The sequence below is a fragment of the Schistocerca americana genome, chromosome 6 (genome assembly GCF_021461395.2).
Source record: "Schistocerca americana isolate TAMUIC-IGC-003095 chromosome 6, iqSchAmer2.1, whole genome shotgun sequence".
Taxonomy (NCBI): domain Eukaryota; kingdom Metazoa; phylum Arthropoda; class Insecta; order Orthoptera; family Acrididae; genus Schistocerca; species Schistocerca americana.
This window is the reverse complement of record NC_060124.1, coordinates 21,886,529-21,910,600: the sequence shown is the minus strand read 5'-3', so window position 1 is coordinate 21,910,600 and position 24,072 is coordinate 21,886,529. Positions and strand designations below refer to the sequence as shown.

General features: G+C 45.3%; 1 protein-coding gene and 1 pseudogene across 1 annotated transcript in view; both read right to left on the bottom strand.

Moving 5' to 3' along the window:
• Nucleotides 1-24,072, bottom strand: part of LOC124619690 (homeobox protein goosecoid-like) — a 174,247-nt gene that overhangs the window by 14,793 nt on the left and 135,382 nt on the right. Inside the window, exons 2-3 of the mRNA XM_047146240.1 lie at nt 5,063-5,145; nt 4,793-4,933 (exon numbers count right to left, since the gene is read on the bottom strand). Of these exons, the coding sequence (XP_047002196.1) occupies nt 4,793-4,933; nt 5,063-5,145 (224 nt within the window). The remainder of the gene's footprint in view (nt 1-4,792; nt 4,934-5,062; nt 5,146-24,072) is intronic.
• LOC124620519 lies at nt 6,416-6,533 on the bottom strand (annotated as a pseudogene).

The window sequence follows — 24,072 nt, the reverse complement described above, 5'->3', positions numbered from 1 at the left end:
TCTATTGCCCGACGAATTTGTAGCACTTCTGGAGCGATGCCGTGAAGTGTTTCCTTCAGTTTAGAAATCGAGTTGAACTCATGAGGGCTTACGTCAGGGGAGTGAAGTAGGTGGTATAGCATTTAGCAACCGCATCACTCAAACAAATCAGTAACAGCTTGCACTGCACGTGCTTGAGCATTGTCCTGCAAAATGATGGTCAGGTCCTGCATAAAGTGTCGTCACTTCTGTCTCTGAGCTGGTCGTAGGTTGTGTACTAGACACTTTAAGCAGGACCTGACCACCATTTTGCATTACGATGCTCGAGCACGTACAGTGCAAGCTGTTACTGATTTGTTTGACTGGTGCGGCTCTTAAGTGCTGTAGCACCTACTGCACTCCCCTGACTTAAGCCCTCATGAGTTCAACTCGATTTCTAAACTGAAGGAAACACTTCACAGCATCGCTGCAGAAGTGCTACAAATTCGTCGGGCAACAGACCGCGCCGCTCGAACTGTCAACGCAACTGACACTGCTAAGAGTGTCCTACGACTTCCACATCGCTGGCAACGGATTATACACAATGCTGCTAACTTCTTTGAAGGTCAGTAAAACTTCGAAACACGTACCTATTCTGTACGAGCTGTAAATAAAAGTGTTGCCACTATTAAAGTTCCAACCGTCGTATTTTGTAAATGTAATATCTAATTATCACCTTTTAACGCCTGTGAGCTATGTATTGTGCACAGGCATATAGTATAGAAACACAGGCTTAGTGTGTGACTGAATCTTTGATATATGTTTGACCAGCTGGTTAGCCTTCAATATGCATTTGGATGTCACGAGTGTATATGCTGAGATTCATACATGAATGTCGCTCTTCTGTAGACGGTTTTCAAGTTCGTCTTCAAGCTGTGTTGTTCGTGGTTCTCCCATATGTTTGCTACGGTTCATGCTGACGTTGATATGTAGTTCAAGCTGTATTGGTCGTGGTTCTCCCGTATGTTTGCTACAGATCATGCTGACGTTGATATGTAGTTCCATATGTGGACTGATGGATTGATTTAAATGTCACATCCGTTGCAGCTTGTTGCATAGAGGTAATTTGTAGGCAAGGGTTGGACGGTACCATATGTCGAATTTACGGCGTTTCCATTCGACATGTTTTTAAGATTTTTGGGATTTGCTATACAGCGTGATCGGAAATTCCCATTACAAACTTCTAGGACATGTAGACGGTAGTGAGTATATAACTTTTTGAATAGGAACTCACGTCCGCAAACGTATCGTTGCCGTTCTACGACAGTTTCATTGCAGATGATTGTCTCTCCACAACCACGTGAGGAATATACTTAGGCGTCAACCAGTACAATTGTTGCAATCCATTTGAAAAGAATACTGAATCTTTCCGTTATTATCTAAGTATTTGCATTACAACTTACACCTTATGGTTTACATTGGTCGACATCAACAAGAACCCAACACCTACGGCACCAGCCGCAACGTACCGATGCATTACAACAGCGGCTCGACGTGGCGACCAGCAACGTTGGTACACACACTGTACCTCCGAAGCATGTTCTGGTACACTCTCTCCATCCCACCTGGTGTCTCTTGAGTGACTTGTGCAGCGGCCAGAACTCGTGCCAGCAGATCTTCCTCTGTCTTTATAGGTGTCTCATAAATTAGGCTCTTCATACGATCCCACAAGAAGTAGTCCATAAGGGTTACATCCGGCGATCGTGGCGGCCACGCGGTTGGACCACCACGGCCTATCCACCTTTCACCATACCGTCTGTTGAGATGTCTCCGGACAGGCAGTGAAAAGTGAGGTGGTGCTCCATCATGCTGAAACCACATTTCCTGACGGACATTCAACGGCACAGCTTCCAGGAACGGGTCCATTACGTGTCGTAGGAAGACTAAGTATGCGGAACCCGTGAGCTTGGGCGGAAGGAGGTATGGTCCAGTCATATGACCGTCCAGAATACCTGCCCACACGTTAATTTCAAACCCGTCTTGAGATCCCTGAACATGAGTGGCATGAGGGTTTTCGTCCGCCCAGACATGGCTACTTCGAGCATTCAGAACATAATCCCTTGTGAACCTACATTCATCTGTGAAGAGAACTCGAAGTGGCACCAGGGGCGCTCGATGCAATGGTGCGGGAACCATGTGCAGACGGCTACGCGTTGTGGAAAGTCTGCTGGACCCATAGCGTCCACTCTTTGTAAGTGGTACAGATGTCATGCAGGACGTCGAAGACGGTACTGTAAGTAACAGCCATTGCACGCGCAATTGTGCGCGAACTCGTTGACGGGTTGTCTTCAATGGGACGCAGTAAACCTTCTTCAAATTCGGGAGTGCGGCGTCGCCGTGGAGCACCACAGTCCTGCCTCCTCACGGTGAAGGCACAGTTTGTGCGATGGAATATGACGGTGTGGAAAACGTTCGTGATACAGCCGACTAGCAGCTCTTCCGTTACCTCCAGCTTCGCCATACACCAGGAGCATGTCTGTGTATTCCGCAAACGTGTACTACACCATGTTTCCTCTGTAGGTGACGCACAGTTATTGACTCGGTCTCACAGCAAAGCGGACAAGAAGTGACATCTGGGGATCGTTTGACGTAGTACACTCGTCGTGTCTACCCTGCTGCATACCAGGACAGGAACTCTGAGACGTTTCTCTTGCCCTAAGCAGACGTTGACGAGGTACACGTCTGAAACTGTCGTATAACGGAAACGATACGATTCCGGACATAGGTTCCTATTCTAAATGTTCTGTACTCACCACCCTCTGCATGTCAGAGAAGTTTGTAACGGGAATTTCCGACCAGCCTGTATAAGTTAGGTGTTTTAATTTTCTGTGGTTGGTATGTTTTGTAGGTGCTTAATAATCAATTCAGAGTCGAAAGTAGGCAATAGCAGCAACAAAAGAAAAATTTTAGAGTGTTGTTGTTGTTGTGGTCTTCAGTCCTGAGACTGGTTTGATGCAGCTCTCCATGCTACTCTATCCCCTCCCCAAACCTATTCAATACCTCCTCATTAGTTATGTGATCTACCAATATAATCTTCAGGATTCTTCTGTAGCACCACATTTCGAAAGCTTCTATTTTCTTCTTGTCTAAACTATTTATCGTCCACGTTTCACTTCCATACATGGCTACACTCCACACAAATACTTTCAGAAACGACTTCCTGACACTTAAATCTATACTTGATGTTAACAAATTTCTCTTCTTCAAAAACGCTTTCCTTGCCATTGTCAGTCTACATTTTATATCCTCTCTACTTCGACCATCATCAGTTATTTTGCTCCCCAAATAGCAAAACTCGTTTACTACTTTAAGTGTCTCATTTCCTAATCTAATTCCCTCAGCATCACCTAACTTAAATCGACTACATCCCATTATCCTCGTTTTGCTTTTGTTGATGTGCATCTTATATCCTCCTTTCAAGACACTTTCCATTCCGTTCAACTGATCTTGAAGTCCTTTGCTGTCTCTGAAGAATTACAATGTCTTGTCTAAACTATTTATCGTCCACGTTTCACTTCCATACATGGCTACACTCCATACAAATACTTTCAGAAACGACTTCCTGACACTTAAATCTATACTTGATGTTAACAAATTTCTCTTCTTCAAAAACGCTTTCCTTGCCATTGTCAGTCTACATTTTATATCCTCTCTACTTCGACCATCATCAGTTATTTTGCTCCCCAAATAGCAAAACTCGTTTACTACTTTAAGTGTCTCATTTCCTAATCTAATTCCCTCAGCATCACCTGACTTAAATCGACTACATCCCATTATCCTCGTTTTGCTTTTGTTGATGTGCATCTTATATCCTCCTTTCAAGACACTTTCCATTCCGTTCAACTGATCTTGAAGTCCTTTGCTGTCTCTGAAGAATTACAATGTCTTGTCTAAACTATTTATCGTCCACGTTTCACTTCCATACATGGCTACACTCCATACAAATACTTTCAGAAACGACTTCCTGACACTTAAATCTATACTTGATGTTAACAAATTTCTCTTCTTCAAAAACGCTTTCCTTGCCATTGTCAGTCTACATTTTATATCCTCTCTACTTCGACCATCATCAGTTATTTTGCTCCCCAAATAGCAAAACTCGTTTACTACTTTAAGTGTCTCATTTCCTAATCTAATTCCCTCAGCATCACCTGACTTAAATCGACTACATCCCATTATCCTCGTTTTGCTTTTGTTGATGTGCATCTTATATCCTCCTTTCAAGACACTTTCCATTCCGTTCAACTGATCTTGAAGTCCTTTGCTGTCTCTGAAGAATTACAATGTCATCGGCGAACCTCAATGTTTTTATTTCTTCTCCGTGGATTTTAATACCTACTCCGAATTTTTCTTTTGTTTCCTTCACTGCTTGCTCAATATACACATTGAATAACATGGGGGAGAGGCTACAACCCTGTCTCACTCCCTTCCCAACCACTGCTTCCTTTTCATGTCCCTCAACTTTTATAACTGCCATCTGGTTTCTGTACAAGTTGTAAACAGCCTTTCGCTCCCTGTATTTTACCCCTGCCACCTTTAGAATTCCAGTCAAATTGTCAACAGCTTTCTCTAAGTCTACAAATGGTAGAAATGTAGGTTTGGCTTTCCTTAATCTAGATTCTAAGATAAGTCGTAGGGTAAGTATTGCCTGACGTGTTCCAATATTTCTACGGATTCCAAACTGATCTTCCCCGAGCATGCAACACTTATTTCGAAAGACTTATTCGTTGGATTAGTGCAGACAGAGTGGAGGAGACGGCAGACGGGGACTCACCTCGACGCGCTCCTCCTTGAGGTCGACCTTGAGGGCGAGCTGCTCGCGCAGCACCACGTCCGGGTAGTGCGTCTTGTCGAACGTCGCCTCCAGCTGCTCCAGCTGCTCCTCGGTGAAGATGGTGCGGTGGCGGCGCTTGCGCTTGGCCGAGGGCGCGCCGCCGGCCGCGGCGCCCGCGGGCAGCCCGTGGTGGCCGTGGTGCGGGTGGTGGGGGTGGTGCAGCGCCGGCCCGCCCCCGCCCGCCCCCGCCGCCGCCGCCGCCGCCGCCGCAGCAGCGGCCGCCGCCGCCGCCGCGTTCACGTAGCCGGCCGCCGCCGCCGCCGAGCCCGGGTACAGGCCGGGGTACGCCACCGCTGCCGACACACAACACGCCCGACACGTCAGCTCGCAGGGGGTCACTTGCCGTTCCGTTGCGATATGCAGACAACACCGAGCAGTACGCTACCTCTGTTATTCTCTTACACAGGGTGTTAGTTACAGGTACAAACGAGAAGAGCTAGTAAGGGACAACGAAATAAAGAAATAATTTCGACACACTCAAATCCGGAAAACAATGGCTTCTCTGATATGACATTTGAACAATTATTGTCTTGCCAGTACAACAGCAATATAAATTTATTATTTTGATTCATAGCTTCAATTTGCAGCAACAGTAGTACACAACGAATAAAAAAATGACCCACCAAGGTAGCCGAGAGCGCTAATGCGCTGCTTCCTTTACTCGGGTAGGTGCTCTGGCCCCAAATCGAATCCACCCAGCGGATTAACGACGAGGGCCCGTATGCCGACCAGCCTCGATGTCGTTTTTAGGCGGTTTTCCACATCCCGCTAGGTGAATACCGGGCTGGTTCTCGCATTCCGCCTCAGTTACACGACTCGCAGACATTTGAAATATGTTCCCAGTATTCCATGGCTTACACTAGACACAGACAGATGGGGTACACTAATTCCGTGTTGGGGGTTTGTGGTCTTGCCAGGAAGGGCATCTGGCTACCCTCTGTAGCTAACACTGCCAACAGCTGAGAGCACTAATGCGCTGCTTCCTGGACTCGGGTAGGCGCTCCGGCCCCGGATAAAATCTGCCCAGTGGATTAACGACGGGGGCCCGTATGCCGGCCAGCCTGGATGTTGTTTTTAGGCGGTTTTCCACATGCCGCTAGGTGAATACCGGGCTGGTCCCCGCGTTCCGCCTCAGTTACACGACTCGCAGACATTTGAAATACGTTCCCACTACTCCGTGGCTTACACTAGATGCGGACAGCTTGGGTACACTAATTCCATCCTGGGGGCTCTGGGGTCTTGGCAGGAAGGGTATCTGTTTACCCTCTGTAGCTAACACTGCCAAATGAATAGTTACAAGGACGACCGCGCATTGAATCGGGAATAAGGTCTCAAGAAAGAAAACTAAAACTAAACTCCTCCCGTACAGGCCATGAAGACCCGACGGTACCGACCGGCCGCCGTGTCATCCTCAGCCCACAGGCGTCACTGGATGCGGATATGGAGGGGCATGTGGTCAGCAAACTGCTCTCCTGGGCGTATGTCAGTTTCCGAGACCGGAGCCGCTACTTCTGAATCAAGCAGCTCCTCAGTTTGCCTCGCAAGGGGTGAGTGCACCCCTCTTGCCAACAGCGCTCGGCAGACCGGATGGTCACCCATCCAAGTGCTAGCTCAGCCCGACAGCGCTTAACTTCGGTGATCTGACGAGAACCGGTGTCACCACTGCGGCAAGGCCGTTGGCCCTCAAGAAAGAAAGGTGTAACAAAAATGGCACAAATTGCAGGACACATTCCTCAAATATAGACGAAGAAATTGTATAAAGGAACGTGGGCCTGGGCCTTTCCATGTTACAACTTACTCGCTCCAACTCATTAATCATGGGAAACACACACGAAAAGAACGCACCAGTGTATCACATGCAACTCTTTCTCACAGATGTTCAAAATGCCTTCCGTGGGCATTGATACAGAATGACAATTACGAGAAAAACGTAAATTAGTTATAAACTACAGCGTGCACACACCTTATTGAACATGTAAACGCAACTACAGATATTCTGATTTAGATTATGACATGTTCGATAGGCCTGCCATCATTGGCGATAAAGTGTCACAGACGAATAACGAAATTCTGCATGAGTCAAGGAAGTGTCTGAACATCGATGCTGTCGATTACTTCCTGAATGGCCGTTTTCAGCTCAGCAATGGTTTTGGGGTTATTGCTCTACACCTTGACTTTAATACAGCCCCACAAAAAAGAGTCGCACGTATTCAGATCCGGAGAATTTGGTGGCCAATCGAGGCCCACGGCAGTGGCGCTGGGTATCCCAGCGGTCCCCAGAGTGCTCCTTCAGGACAGCAAACATGCTCTTGCTTCGATGGGGTCAAGCTTCGTCTTGCATGAACCACATCTTGTGGAAATCATTGACACTTTGGATAATGGGGATGAAATCATCTTCGCAGACGTACCGTTCGATAGTCACCGTGCTATCAAGTGCCGATTATTCAGTGACTGCACATTGCACACCGCACAATCACCCATTGAGAGTGAGTAGACCTCTCGATCGAGAAATGCGGACTCTGTTCCCCAAATGGACCAATCTTGTTTATTGACGAATCCATCCAAATGAAAGTGGGCTTCTTCGCTAAACCAAACAACAATGCGCATACTAATTCCCTTCATGCCACGCGGCTAACCGTGCAATTTTAAAGTCTTAACACAAACAGTTCAGAAGTTAAGACGATTTTATTGCGTATAGTTCAATTGTTGTCACCCTGTACATGCATTAACCCGCCGTCGCAGTGAATGCTTGGTGCACTAATGTATCCATGGAGTATCGCCCATAATAGGGCTCGGAGACTCTGAACACTTATACAGGGTTTCATACAGAAGAGCTTTCAAGTGTCCCAACAAATAAAAGTCCAATGTGTTTAGGTCGATAGACCGAGGAGGCCAGGCAATTTGTCCAACTCTACCTATCCATATATTATTTAGAAGCCGAAAGACAGTAACCTAAAATGAGGAGGTGCTCCATCGTACATGAAGTACATGTTTTGTCACACAGCTAAAGACAACATTGTCCGTTGTGCCTGGGTGGAAGAAAGTGGGCCTTACCGAACAGCCACGAACAATGCCTGGCCATACATTGACAAAAATAATTGTTGATGGCTTGCTTCAACAGTTGCGTGAGGACTGATGTCTGCCCATAGACGCCGACTGCGAAAATATGCAATCTGATATTTGAAAAGTCGTTGGAGAAAATGTGTTGTAACATGGAAACAAAGCGTTTCCAGACGCCTGTTCATAGAACGTAATTTCTTCGTCTATGTGTAAGGAATGTGTCCTGAAAATTGTGCCGTACACGTTTGTTACACCTTGTATATTTCAGAATAAAATTCAGCAGTCAATTGTAAATATTTTTATCTCGCTTTACTGGATTCGACAAATTAATTTCTCATCTTTAGAATCTTATGGAATTAGGAATGTTATAAATCTATAAACCTTGGCTATTCGTTTATGTAAAGTACAAGAAGGGTTGGGTTGTTTGTGGGAAGTGACCAAACTGCGTGGTCATCCGTCTCGTTGGATCAGGGAAGGACGGAGAAGGAAGTTGGCCGTGGCCTTTCGGAGGATATGCTCAAAGATGTACATATTTTATGTGACTGTTATAAATACAGACTGTAAACACTGGACTTTTATTTGTGTGGGCATTTGAAAGCTCTTGTGTATGGAATCCCAGTAACATTAGGCTTCTATGAAGAAGACATTGACATCTCTAAATCACTACTAAATAATTTTCCCTAATATACTCCTTATAATTACATAAATGGATAGCCAAGGCTTAAGGATTCATAATATCCCTAATTATGTAGGCTTCTGAAGATGACAAGTTAATTTGTCGGAACCGGTAAAGCGAAACAAAAAATATTTGCAATTGATGACTGAATTTTGTTCTGAAACACTATAAGTGTGTTTGAGTACGTTTATTTTGAAACACGCCAAGTGAGAAGCAAATTACCAAGTGATAAACTTTATCACTATTCAGGATACACAAGTACTAATAAATGGCGTTTCCACAACAAGTTCGTCTGTCATGGCTCGCCATTACCATGTCCTCCGAGGGTCTTCCACTTGAGCCAGTTGGATTTTGGTGTGTGTGTGTGTGTGTGTGTGTGTGTGTGTGTGTGTGTGTGTGTGTGTGTGTGTTTGTGTGTGTGTGTCTGTGTGGGAGGAAGTTTAGAGCCATTGCTGTATTCGAGCCCTGTTGATAGTGTCGATGAACTGCACTATGGGTGGTTGTCACTACATTACGAACAAGCCTAGTATTTTTGAGCATGTATGACAGCTAAGTTTGATAAGCGTCATTGATAGAAACTAGTACCGAATTGTGAAAATAAACGACAGCTGAAGGTTTCACCATGAATTTTAACAACTATTCGACCGCTGAATGTCCCCCATCTGCAAACATACATATATGTTTATTGAGATTATTTCCTTGTTTCATTTTCGTCTGTACCTAGATACTAGACCGTGTTTTTTATGTGAAAACTCATGAAGTTTTTTTAAATAAAATTAACCTTATTAACATTCTGTATCGTTATTATTTATGTCGACATGTTTATTTATCTACGTAATCACCCTGGCGACGAACACATTTTTCCCAAAAAAAGTGACCAGTTTCTTAATACCATTAGTGTAGAATGTTTGACTTTGTACCTCACCTCTCCTTGGATCACTTCATTAGTGTGAAAGAGAAGTCCTCGAAGACTTTCTATAAGTTTTGGGAACAGATGAAAATCGGATGGGGCAAATCGGGACTGTATGGAGGACGATCAATGACAGTGAACGCAAAGCGTCGGGTTGTTGCAGATGTCGCAGGGCTCTCTTGTGGCTCTGGTATTGTCACGCTGAAGGAAAAGGTGCTCCATGTAGACGAACACTGCGGTTAAAAACTCAGCTACACCACGCTGTGTCTGACGCATGGTCATAGTTACGTTCCACATCGCCATGTTACACGGTGCAGTTCGGAACCTTCTAGGGGCAGAAGGTTGCAACTTGGGTCAGGGAAGCGGGGAAGCAGGCTGAGTAATATGCATGACGCGTAGCACCTCAACCGATAACGAGAAAAGAATAAAAAATTCGTAGGCATTACCTTCCAGGATGCCCTCGTAACGAAGCATCTGTATAAGGGTCGCTTCTACATCTACATCTCAATTCCGCAAGCTACCTTATCGTTTGTGGCGTAGGGTACGTTGCATATGACTGTCGCTTGCTGCTTTGCGAGTTCCAGTCACGAATGGTTCGCTGTAAGTCTCCGATTGCACTCTAAACACTCTGATTTCATTTTCATGTCCTTTTCGAGAGATATACGTAGGAATAAGTGCTATATTGCTATATTGGAAAGTTTGCTCTCGTAACTTAAATAGTAAACCTGTCTGTGATACAGAACGCCTCTCCTGCAGCCTCTGCCACTGAGTTTGGCTAAGCATCTCCGTGACGCTTTCGTGCTCACTAAAGAAACCTGTAACCAAATGCGCTGCTCTTCTGTGCATCCTTTCTATTCGGAAGAGCGGCGGTTGTGCCCTGTTTTTGATCACCCGACTTTGCACCAATGTCAGGACTAATTTCATACCTCTCTGCTGCGTCTTACGAACTGAATACATGTGATACTGTTGATTGTGATCCGGCGCGTGGTAAGGCTAAATTTAGTAGCCCCCTTGATACTATTCGAGAGGCTATGGCTATACGAGTTTCATCATCATACCACGCAAACACGACACTACACCATAGCACTCCCATTAGAGATGCATACTGTCAACAGATACACCTAAGACTCTCTTCGCAAACGAAAGATACCATTGTGTGCGAGGAAGAAAATCTTTCCAATGAGATGGCTCATTATCTTCAAACCAGGCATGCAGTACTGTGGTGTTACCGCCAGACACCACACTTGCTAGGTGGTAGCCTTTAAATCGGCCGCGGTCCGTTAGTATACGTCGGACCCGCGTGTCGCCACTATCAGTGATTGCAGACCGAGCGCCGCCACACGGCAGGTCTAGAGAGACTTCCTAGCACTCGCCCCAGTTGTACAGCCGACTTTGCTAGCGATGGTTCACTGACAAAATACGCTCTCATTTGCCGAGACGATAGTTAGCATAGCCTTCAGCTACGTCATTTGCTACGACCTAGCAAGGCGCCATTATCAGTTGCTATTGATATTGTAAATAATGTACAGACAAGAGCTACATTCAACATTAATGGATTAAAAGTTAAGTATTCCAGCAAGTACCACCTTTTTTCTGAAGTCTAAATACCTTGTCATGTTCCAGACCTCACGCCAGCCTGCGTGAGCTTAAACGCGTGCCTTTCGGCTTCCTCCAAACCCCGTGGATTGGCTCCTGCCAATCCACAACAAGTACTACTTTACTTTACTTGTACCATTAGTGAGTAGAGCGTGAAAGAGAGGTAATGATAGTGGTACCACATGTACTCGTACATACGGGTTGATGACTGGCTGTCTACAGACGAAGATAATGAACGAATCTTGCCAACTGCACACCAGTGTAAGGAATGCAGTGAACATGCATGATGTCACTTGACACACTTATTTGCTCACTTCCATATTCTATTCTGTCAACAGTCGTTTCTAGTAGCCACCTATGTCTACATCTGTACTCCAGAAGCCATCGTATGGTGTGTGGTGGAAAGTACTTAGTGTGCAGCTATTATTTCACTGCTTCCAGTTGCAAATGTTTCGCGGGTAGAAGAATTACTGGTAAGCATGCATGTGAGGTAGACTCTCCGATTTCACATTTACTGTCTTACGTTCACGGCGATTTATACGAAGCAAGAAGCAGGGCACTGGATAGGAAGGTATGTTCTCGGAATTTAATCAATAAATCCCAACGTGATACACAACTCCTCTCTTGTAGCGACTCCCATTCCTTATTCCTTTCGCGCTTACCAGACAAACCTGTGACGACACGCCCTGTTCTTCTTGGATCTTCTCTGTTTCACCTATCATTCCGATCAGGTACGGGCCCCAGACTGGCGAGCGACATCGAAGTATTAATCGATGAAGGTTTTCGTAAGCTACCTCCTTCGTGGGTGGACTACATACGATTCTTCCAGTGAATTTCAGTTTGGCATCTGCATTGCTTACAGTTACTTTAGTGCGGTCGTTCAGCTTTAAATTGATCCATAAGCACACCCCTAGTGATTTAATTTGATGTGGCTGCTACTAGTCACTGTTTAGCAATCGCGTAATCATACAGTAACGAGTATTTCCGCCAATTTATGCACGATACGTCACATTTGTTTATGTTGAAGATCAACTGCAAATCTTTGCATCAAGCGTCGATGCTCTGGAGGTGTTACTGCATTTCGCTACATTGTGTGCCATCTCTGTGTACCACAGCATCACCCACGAGCAGCCGCCTGGAGGTACTGAAGCTCTCCAGAAGGTCACTGATATATACTACGAGCAGCACTAGACCCATGCTACTCCCTTAGTGTAAGGACGAAGTTCTACGTCCGAAGATTTCTCTCCTTTAAGAATGACTTTCTATGTTCTATTTGCTAGAAGCTCCTCAATATAATCGCAAACATGGTCTTATATTCTGTACGCACGTAATTTCTTTATTGGGCGGCGGTATAGAACTGCATCGAACACCTTCCGGAAGTCAAGGAATACGGCATCGGTGCTTTCTTGATCTCGTGGATGAACAGAGCAAGCTGGTTTTTTTTTTTTACAAAAAAAAGAAAAACTTTATTGATACAACAACATTATAAAAACAATCAAAAAGAAGGTATTGTGATACAAATTATTTATAAACACAAAACATTGTATGATACACACACTACCTTATGTAATTAGTGGGTCCAATTATTATACTTGAAAAACAAGCAGCTTATACTACTTAATTAATGGCACTTACTATGGACAGGGTTAATCTACTTGACTACTCTAGTTATTCTAAATCTAGCTACTCTGCAGCGTTACAGGTGTGCCAGACTAAATACAAACCTACTAAAACGGCCTGCTCACTGAGCTAATCCCAGTGAGCGTGCCCCTGGCACTGGGCTGGCCTGGCGCGTCGAATATACCCGGCCGCCCGTCGCCGGGCCCGCTCTTTTGTATTCTTGCTCACCCGCGAGTCGGATGCGCGCCCTGTAGCATTGAACATCTCCCGCTTCTCCCGGTGCTGCGACACTGTGGACTTAGTTTTGGCAGACAACCACTTACGGTAGCTTCACGAACAATGTTCGCCAAATTGTAAGCTCTGGCTCGCCCTCACCTCCCTAGGCCTATGTAGCCCCTTTCCACATGTTTTAGCCAATAAATGGCATTTCTCTAAAAATTACCCTATTATTCCACGACGCCCACCGCCTGCCCATACCCGCCATCCTGTACAAGCTGGGTTTGTTAAGATCTGCGGAATTCAAATTGAATTCTACATGGGAGACTGTCTGTCACATAAAGTGTGACTTTACACCTCAAGGAGGCCTCGCGAGGCAATGTCAAAGCTCTTTGTTTTAATAATTTATATGAACATTTTAAGGACGATCTTTTTCATTGCATATCGTAACCATTGCCGACCTCCTCTGTTTCTTAATCAATCAATTTAGCATCCCCTGCAAGTAGGGACGTATTCGACTGCCCTATGCTGTCAAAAGTGAGACAGGAAATAATAATTAATTTTCCTAGTGACGTGGCGGAAGGTGAGGATACTCCACTATTCTCACTTAAACTGAGCGACGCTCGGCCAACCGCAGTTATAGAAGGATATAATATAAGATCACAATGCATGTTCCAAATTTCACTATCTGATCAAAAATACCTGTTCACATACTTGTGGACATTAACACAGGTTGTGTTCACACTTCGGCTTGAACTCTGCTGCGCAAAATTTCCATCAAATGTCTGAATATCTCTGGGGAAAGGCGGTTCATTCCTCCTCAAGAGCTTAAGCCTCAAAAGGACGCTGCGGGCTGGAAGAAAGTCGACGTTCTAACTCGTCGCAAAGATGTTCCATTTCGTTCAGATAGGGATTTGGGGCAGAATCTGCTTTATCACAGGGTGCATTACCCTCGTATCCCAACTAGTGAATACGGCACAGTCATCTTAGGGTAACACCAAATCTTGCGTACTTCAGTGGTGGCACTAAACATGATGACATGTAACTTCTGCAGTCATTCGCCGAATCCAAACCTTCCCATTGGATTAACGCAAGATATAGTGTGACTCTTCACTTCACCCTCCAGTGGCTCTACTCTACACATCACAGAAAGGGCCGCTTAGAACCGACAATGGAAAGGTACGCCTTTTGAGGAACTGCTCGGCCATCCTATCCCACTGTTTTAACTCCCTCCCCGCAGTCATTGAGCTACGAGAGGCATTCAGTAAGTAACGAAATGCAATGTTTTGGCTGAAAAAAAAATACCCAATTTGTTGTGGGACATTATGGAATATTCCCGTTTCAGTCCCTATAGTACTAAGGAATGACGAGATACGTTTGAAGTTCTCTAACGCTATAGATACAGCAATAAGGAATAGCGCAGTAGGCAGTACAGTTGAAGAGGAATGGACATCTCTAAAAAGGGCCATCACAGAAGTTGGAAAGCAAAACATAGGTACAAAGAAGGTAGCTGCGAAGAAACCATGGGTAACAGAAGAAATACTTCAGTTGATTGATGAAAGGAGGAAGTACAAACATGTTCCGGGAAAATCAGGAATACAGAAATACAAGTCGCTGAGGAATGAAATAAATAGGAAGTGCAGGGAAGCTAAGACGAAATGGCTGCAGGAAAAGGGGAAGACATCGAAAAAGATATGATTGTCGGAAGGACAGACACAGCACACAGGAAAGTCAAAACAACCTTTGGTGGCATTAAAAGCAACGGTGGTAACAAGAGTGCAACGGGAATTCCACTGTTAAATGCAGAGGAGAGAGCAGATAGGTGGAAAGAATACATTGAAAGCCTCTATGAGGGTGAAGATTTGTCTGATGTGATAGAAGAAGAAACAGGAGTCGATTTAGAAGAGATAGGAGATCCACTATTAGAATCGGAATTTAAAAGAGCTTTGGAGGACTTACGGTCAAATAAGGCAGAAGGGATAGATAACATTCCATCAGAATTTCTAAAATCATTGGGGGAAGTGGCAACAAAACGACTATTCACGTTGGTGTGTAGAATATATGAATCTGGCGACATACCATCTGACTTTCGGATAAGCATCATCCACACAATTCCGAAGACGGCAAGAGCTGACAAGTGCGAGAATTATCGCACAATCAGCTTAACAGCTCATGCATCGAAGCTGCTTACAAGAATAATATACAGAAGAATGGAAAATAAAATTGGGAATGCGCTAGGTGACGATCAGTTTGGCTTTAGGAAAAGTAAAGGGACGAGAGAGGCAATTCTGACGTTACGGCTAATAATGGAAGCAAGGCTAAAGAAAAATCAAGACACTTTCATAGGATTTGTCGACCTGGAAAAATTGTTTGACGATATAAAATGGTGCAAGCTGTTCGAAATTCTGAAAAAAGTAAGGGTAAGCTATAGGGAGAGACGGGTCATATACAATATGTACAACAACCAAGAGGGAATAATAAGAGTGGCCCATCAAGAACGAAGTGCTCGTATTAAGAAGGGTGTAAAACAAGGCTGTAGCATTTCGCCCCTACTCTTCAATCTGTACATCGAGGAAGCAATGATGAAATTAAAAGAAAGGTTCAGGAGTGGAATTAAAACACAAGGTGAAAGGATATCAATGATACGATTCGCTGATGACATTGCTATCCTGAGTGAAAGTGAAGAAGAATTAAATGATCTGCTGAACGGAATGAACAGTCTAATGAAAACACAGTATGGTTTGAGAGTAAATCGGACAAAGACGAAGGTAATGAGAAGTAGTAGAAATGAGAACAGCGCGGAACTTAACATAAGGTTGATGGTCACGAAGTCAATGAAGTTAAGGAATTCTGCTACCTAGGCAGTAAAATAACCAATGACGGACGGAGCAAGGAGGATATCAAAAGCAGACTCGCTATGGCAAAAAAGGCATTTCTGGCCAAGAGAAGTCTACTAATATCAAATACCGGCCTTAATTTGAGGAAGAAATTTCTGAGGATGTACGTCTGAAGTACAGCATTGTATGGTAGTGAAACATGGACTGTGGGAAAACCGGAACAGAAGAGAATCGAAGCATTTGAGATGTGGTGCTATAGACGAATGTTGAAAATTAGGTGGACTGATAAGGTAAGGAATGAGGAGGTTCTACGCAGAACCGGAGAGGAAAGGAATTTGTGGAAAACACTGATAAGGAGAAGGGACAGGATGATAGGACATCTGTTAAGACATGAGGGAATGACTTCCATGGTACTAGAGGGAGCTGTCAAGGGCAAAAACCGTAGAGGAAGACAGAGATTGGAATACATCAAGCAAATAATTGAGGACGTAGGTTGCAAGTGCTACTCTGAGATGAAGAGGTTAGCACAGGAAAGGAATTCGTGGCGGGCCGCATCAAACCAGTCAGTAGACTGATGACCAAAAGAAAAAAAAAAAAAAAAAGCTTCATGATATTCCTATAGACGGGGGCGCTATACATAGCCTTCAAAATGGTGTCTGTAACGGAGATGCGTTCCAAGCAGGGAGCTTTCATCGAGCATCGTAGAGACCTGGCTGTGAACAAAAGCACGGTGAGTCGTTGGACGATGCGTCTGTCATCATCGAAACAAGCCTGTACCACCTCCCGCATTCCGGCCGCACACAGGAACTTGCGAACACTCTCAAGGAGCAAATGATCTTCCTCTTTCTCCATGGCAACGCAAGGCCTCACACAAGTCTGCGCACTCGAGCTCACAAAACTCCACTGGACTGTTCTTCCTCATCCATCCTACAACCCGGATCTCGCACCTTCCGACTTCCATCTTTTCGTTGCAATGAAGGATGCACCCTGTGAGAAGCAGTATTTAGCATATAGGGAGGTTATGGATGCGGCAGGAACTTGGTTCAGACGTCGATCAATAGAATCGTACCATGCTGGCATCCATGTGGCGTAATGACGACGCATTGGACGGGGATTATGTTGAAAAATAGACTTTGGTAACCAAACAAGTGAGGAATAATGCAGTGTGTTGGAATACTTAACAAGACCAACCTGATTTCAGGAAAAAAAGTGTTGCGTTACTTACTGAATGTCCCTCGTAGATAGTCTGCTGGTAGCACTATGGAACTCACAAATGATTCCTTCCCCTGACTTTATCGATAGCGATTCCTTCCGCTAATTTTATCGATTTTTCTACAGCTAACGTGTCCGTCAGGTCATCAGTCTACCTTGTATGAGCGTAGCTGTGGTTGTTCTTCCCGTTCGCACTTCACTATAAGATCACGAAAAGGTCGATTTGTGCGGTTTCAGAAGAGTCGACATGTCTCTGATGGATTTTTTTACTAAGGCGACATCCGATGAGTAGTCCATGTCCGAAGACACTGTGGTCTCCTCCGATCCATTCTGCTGTAACTACACTACTGGCCATTAAAATTTCTATACCACGAAGATGACGTGATACAGATGCGAAATTTAACCAACAGGAAGAAGATGCTGTGATACGCAAATGATTAGCTTTTCAGATCATTCACTCAAGGGTGGCGCCGGTGGCGACACCTACAATGTGCTGACATGAGGAAAGTTTCCAACCGATTTCTCATACACAAACAGCAGTTGACCGGCGTTGCTTGGTGAAACGTTGTTGTGATTTCTCGTGTAAGGAGGAGAAATGCGTACCATCACGTTTCCGACTTTGATAAAGGTCGGATTGTAGCCTATCGCGAATGTGATTTATCGTATCGCGACATTGCCGCTCGCGTTGGTCGAGATCCAATGACTGTTAGCAGAATATGCAATCGGTCGGTTCAGGTGGGTAATACGGAACGCTGTACCGGATCCCATCGGCCTCGTATCACTAGCAGTCGAGATGACAGGCATCTTATCCGCATGGCTGTAACCGATCGTGTAGCCACGTCTCGATCCCTGAGTCAACAGATGGGATCGTTTGCAAGACAGCAACTGTGGTGTCACCGCCAGACACCACACTTGCTAGGTGGTAGCTTTAAATCGGCCGCGGTCCATTAGTACATGTCGGACCCGCGTGTCGCCACTGTGTGATCGCAGACCGAGCTCCACCATAAGGCAGGTCTCGAGATACGGACTAGCACTCGCCCCAGTTGTACGACGACTTTGCTAGCGACTACACTGACGAAGCCTTTCTCTGATTTTGCCGAGAGACAGTTAGAATAGCCTTCAGCTAAGTCAATGTCTACGACCTAGCAAGGCGCCATTAACCATTTTAAGATAGAGTCTCACTGTATCATCAAGGAATGCTGTAAACAAATGATGGATTAAAAGTTAAGTATTATAGCAGCTACGTACTTTTCTTGCTACCATTCATTACGTATCCTGTTTCAGACCTCTCTCTAGCCTACGTGAGATTAACGCGTGCCTTTCGGCTACTTCAGTATGGCGTAGCTGTCTTGTTACGCCACAACAACAACCATCTGCACGAACAGTTCGACGACGTTTGCAGCAGCATGGACTATCAGCTCGGAGACCATGGCTGCGGTTACCCTTGACGCTGCATCACAGACAGGAGCGCCTGCGATGGTGTACCCAACGACGAACCTGGGTGCACGAATGGCAAAACGTCATTTTTTCGGATGAATCCAGGTTCTGTTTACAGAATCTTGATGGTCGCATCCGTGTCTAGCGACTTCGCGGTGAACGCACATTGGAAGCGTGTATTCGTCATCACCATACTGGCGTATCACCCGGCATGATGGTATGGGGTGCCACTGGTTACACGTCTCGGTCACCTCTTGTTCGCATTGACGGCACTTTGAACAGTGGACGTTACATTTCAGATGTGTTACGACCCGTGGCTCTACCCTTCATTTGATGCCTGCGAAACCCTAAATTTCAGCAGGATTAATGCACGACCGCATGTTGCAGGTCCTGTACGGGCCTTTCAGGATACAGAAAATGTTGGACTGCTACCCTGGCCAGTACATTCTCCAGATCTCTGACCAACTGAAAACGTCTGGGCAATGGTGGCCGAGCAACTGGCTCGTCACAATACGCCAGTCACTACTCTTGATGAACTGTGGCATCGTGTTGAAGTTGCATGGGCAGCTGTACCTGTACACGCCGTCCAATCTCTGTTTGACTGAATGCCCAGGCGTATCAAGGCCGTTATTACGGCCAGAGGCGGTTCTTCTGGGTACTGATGTCTCAGGATCTATGCACCCAAATTGAGTGAAAATGTAACCACATGTTAGTTCTAGTATAATATATTTGTCCAATGTATACCCGTTTATCATCTGCATTTCTTCTTGGTGTAGCAATTTTAATGGCAGGTAGTGTACTTACCATTAAAATTAGAATGGAAGCTTTAGAAATGTGGTGCTACAGAAGAATGCTGAAGATTAGATGGGTAGGTCACATAACTAATGAGGAGGTATTGAATAGAACTGGAGAGAAGAGAAATTTGTGGCACAACTTGACTAGAAGGAGGGATCGGTTGGTAGGGCATATTCTGAGGCATCAACGAATCACCAATTTAGTATTGGAGGGCAGCGTGGAGGGTAAAAATCGCAGAGCGAGACGAAGAGATGAATACACTAAGCAGATTCAGAAGGATGTAGGTTTTAGTCGGTACTGGGAGATGAAGAAGCTTGCACAGGATAGAGTAGCATGGAGAGCTGCATCAAACCAGTCTCTGGACTGAAGACCCCAACAACAACAGTTTACTTATCTACTGACAACACTCTTCGGGTCCTTCTGTACCGGCGGTTTCGTCTCTAGTGACATCTAGAGGTCAATTGCACGTTACATCGGGGTGTCCTGATACCTTTGGTCAGGTAGTGCTGCAGTGCGGGTCTGCTCCACGGCTCTTGTTGATAGCGGGAATGACGTAGGCATCTTTCCAACCACTCCGGCAGGCCGCAGGCAGACTTGGGGCCGGTGCCGACTTGGGAGGCGCCCCGAGAGTACGGCTAAGAGCATTAGCATAAGACGGCGCGGCCCCCCAGGTGCCTGCCCGCCCGCGCTCGCCTCGCCGCGTCGCATCGCTCCAGGTGGCGTCGCGACGCAGACGTCGGCGCCGCCGCCGCCGCTATCGACCGCCGCCCAAAGCCCGCTCGCCGGACACGGCTGCTACCGCGGCGGCGCGCCTCACTGGGTCGCCGCTTTTATGCTCGAGGCCCATCCGCCGGGAGGCCGCGGTGGGGCGCCCGGTTTGCTTCCGTCGTCCGATTCGCGTCCTCGCGTGACACGATTGTACCTGACGCAGCTCTCGAAAAGCAGTGCGTGCGCTGTCGAATCACATCGTTACGAACGCTTACTACACTAATTATTGTGAAAACAGATGGGCCAAATGAATCCGAGTGGAGGAAGGGAGATTAGAACTTAACGTCGAAAGTTACCTGTCACAACCACAACTTCGCAACTTTCAGATACTCTGCACCGATCTATTCAATTTTTTAAAAAAAATATCATTTCATTCATTGTCTTAGAGACCCGCTCCTTAATACACTCTAGAAGAAAAAGAAAAAAAAATGACGTGCCACGAAAAACCTCCGACCCACTTCGCTAGAACGGAGGTAGTCCTGCCTCTTCCTCGTGTCACATCACCTGAGCTTTTAATGGAGCGCATTAGAGTGTGTTCTATGGTCTTGTCTGAACAATCCCCTCCCCGAGAGCATGAAGTTCTGTTTATGGTGAAATAACCCTTAGCTGCAAAATACTTGAACACATCTGCATCTGGCCAGCTAGTTTTTAATGCTGTCATATCTTGCATGAGCAAGCAGTAAAGGAAACAAAAGAAACATACGGAGTAGGAATTAAAATCCATGGAGAAGAAATAAAAACTTTGAGGTTCGCCGATGGCATTGTAATTCTGTCAGAGACAGCAAAGGACTTGGAAGAGCAGTTGAACGGAATAGACAATGTCTTGAAAGGAGGATATAAGATGAACATCAACAAAAGCAAAACGAGGATAATGGAATGTAGTCGAATTAAATCCGGTGATGCTGCCGGAATTAGATTAGAAAATCAGACACTTAAAGTGGTAAAGGAGTTTTACTATTTGGGGACCAAAATAACTGGTGCTGGTCGAAGCAGAGAGGATATAAAATGTAGACTGACAACGGCAAGGAAAGCGTTTCTGATGGAGAGAAATTTGTTAACGTCGAGTTTAGATTTAAATGTCAGGAAGTCGTTTCTTAAAGTATTTGTATGGAGTGTAGCCATATATGGAAGTGAAACGTGTACGATAAATAGTTTAGACCAGAAGAGTATAGAAGCCTTCGAAATGTGGTGCTACAGAAGAATGCTGAAGATTAGCTGGGTAGATCACATAACTAATGAGGAGGTATTGAATAGGATTGGAGAGAAGAGAAATTTGGTGCACAACTTGACTAGAAGAAGGGACCGGTTTGTAGGACATGTTCTGAGGCATCAAGGGATCACCAATTGGGGGACAGCGTGGAGGGTAAAAATCGTAGAGGGAGGCCAAGAGATGAATACACTAAGCAGATTCAGAAGGACGTAGGTTGCAGTAGGTACTGGGAGATGAAGAAGCTTGCACAGGATAGAGTAGCATGGAGAGCTGCATCAAATCAGTCTCTGAACTGAAGACCACAACAACAACAACATCTTGCATGTAAATATGGGCACATTTTGCATACTGAAAATGACCACTTTCATGGAAGAATGGTATCTTTTTCTGAACACATGCCAAATGACCATTCCAATCACCACGACGTTCAAAATTAATGATCCTATATTGAAATACTGTACCCACAATGCAGCAGTAGATCCATTCTACTTGAGATGAGCCAGCTCATTCTTAAACTTATTTAAAATTGATGCGAATCAATCATCTCCTTCAATTTTTTTGCCAGTAAGATTTTCTTTATTGTTCAAAATGCTGAAAGCACTCTTCTTTTCTTCTTCTGAGACACTGGCGTCTTGCATAATGATACAAGATAAAACAGCTTGAACAAGTAAGTGTCCTCTAACACCTCTGCTTTAAGCATGTCCAGTTATAACATCTTTCTAACAGAATTTGCTGCATGAACTAAGCTTAACACTTCTTGCAGCCGAGACGCTGTTATTGTGTGATTGATGCGCCCCACGAACGACATGAGTGTATGAAATCCTCCAAATCTCACGTATATTATCCCAGACTGGATTTCTCGAGCCTTTGTGTACAGTGGCTGGTCGAAAGTAACGAAACAAATTGCGGCACCTTACGGCTGGCTATCGTAAGGCTGCTGCACACAGTATTGTAGTCATTTGGTGGTGAATTAATGAACGGTAGGAAATTTACTGCACTTGTTTCAACATTAATTGTGTTAGCGAGACACTGCATAAACCCTTTCCACTCAAGAACTGCTGATACTTGTGGTGTAGTCTGCACGGAATGAAGCCATTTACCACACAATCACAGCGTATCTGGCATGGTGGGTTTTAATATGGCAGATGGAATGGGATTAATTATGTTAAAATCAAGGACGTAATGTACCGTGCTGGTGTTCAAATATCTGAAGTTCCATGACACTCAGTTTGCCTGTTTCTGGAAATCTGTAGATGTGTTGTATAAACAAATGTTTCCAAAATGACATTTTCACTCTACAGCGGAGTGTGCGCTGTTATGAAACTTCCTGGCAGATTAAAACTAAGTGCTGTAACGAGACTCGAACTCGGGTCCTTTGCCTTTCGAGGGCAAGTGTTCTTCCTGTGGTGTCACCGCCAGACACCACACGTGCTAGGTGGTAGCTTTAAATCGGCCGCGGTCCATTAGTACATGTCGGACCCGCGTGTCGCCACTGTCAGCGATCGCAGACCGAGCGCCACCACACGGCAGGTCTCGAGAGACTTACTAGCACTCGCCCCAGTTGTACAGCCGACTTTGCTAGCGATGGTTCACTGACGAAGCCTCGTTTAATTGCAGAGAAGATAGTTAGAATAGCCTTCAGCTAAGTCAATGGCTCCAACCTAGCAAGGAGCCATAGCAATTGATAGTTATCGTATGAAGCATGTCTCATCAAGAACGATGTATACAAATGATGGATTAAAGTTAAGTATTCCAGCAGCTACGTACTTTTCTTTATAGCAATCATTCCGTATCCTGTTTCAGACCTCACGCCAGCCTGCTTGAGTTTAACGCGTGCATTTCGGCCTTCTCTAGCTATAAAACACTTCCAACTGAGCTGCCAGGAAGTTTCCTAACAGCGAAAACTCTGCCGTAGAGTGAAAAGTTCATTCTGGAAACATCCCCCAGCCCGTGTCTGAGTCATGTGTCCGCAATATCCTTTCTTCCAGAAGAACTAGTCTTGCAAGTTCCCCGCAGGAGAGCTTCTGTGAAGTCTGGAAGATAGGAGACGAGGTAGTGGCGGAAGTACATCTCTGAGACAGGTTGAGAGTCGTGCTCCGGTAGCTGAGTTGGAGGAGCATTTGCCTGTTAAAGACAAAGGTCCAGAGTTCGATACTCGGTCCGGCACACAGTTTTATCTTCCAGGAAGTTTCAGATGATTACAGTTTCAGAGAAATTGGATGATTTATACAAGAGAAAGAGTTTCATAAATTCAACAAGTCAATAACATGTTGGTCCACCTCTCGCCCATATGCAAGAAGCTATTCCGCTTGGCATTGATTGAGAGTGTTGTTGGATGCTCTCCTGAGGGATACCGTGCCAAATTCAGTCCAATTCGAGAGTTAGATCGTCAAAACCCCGATCTGGTTGGAAGATCCTGTGCGTAATATGCCAAACGTTCTGAACTGGGGAGAGATTCGGCTACATTGTTGGCCAAAGTGGGGACCGTAGCACGAAGACAAAGCGGTAGATACTCTGACCGTATGTGGGCGGGCATTATCTTGCTGAAGTGCAAGCCCAGGATAGGTTGTGAAGAGCAGCAATACGGGGAGTAGAATGTCGTCGATGTATTGTTGTGCTGAAAATTACAACCAAAGTGGTCCTGCTACGAAATGAAACGGCACCCCAGACCATTACTGCTGATAGTCAGACTGCATGACGCTTTGGTACCCCACCGTTGTCCAGGGCGCCTCCAGATACATATTGCTTCGTTATCGGGGCTAAGTTCTAAGACAGTCTTATCACTGAAGACAATTCTACTCCAGTCAATGATAGTCCTGGCCGAACGTTCCGACACCACAGCAGACGGCTATGTTGGTGTACAGAGGTCTATGCTATTCTGCT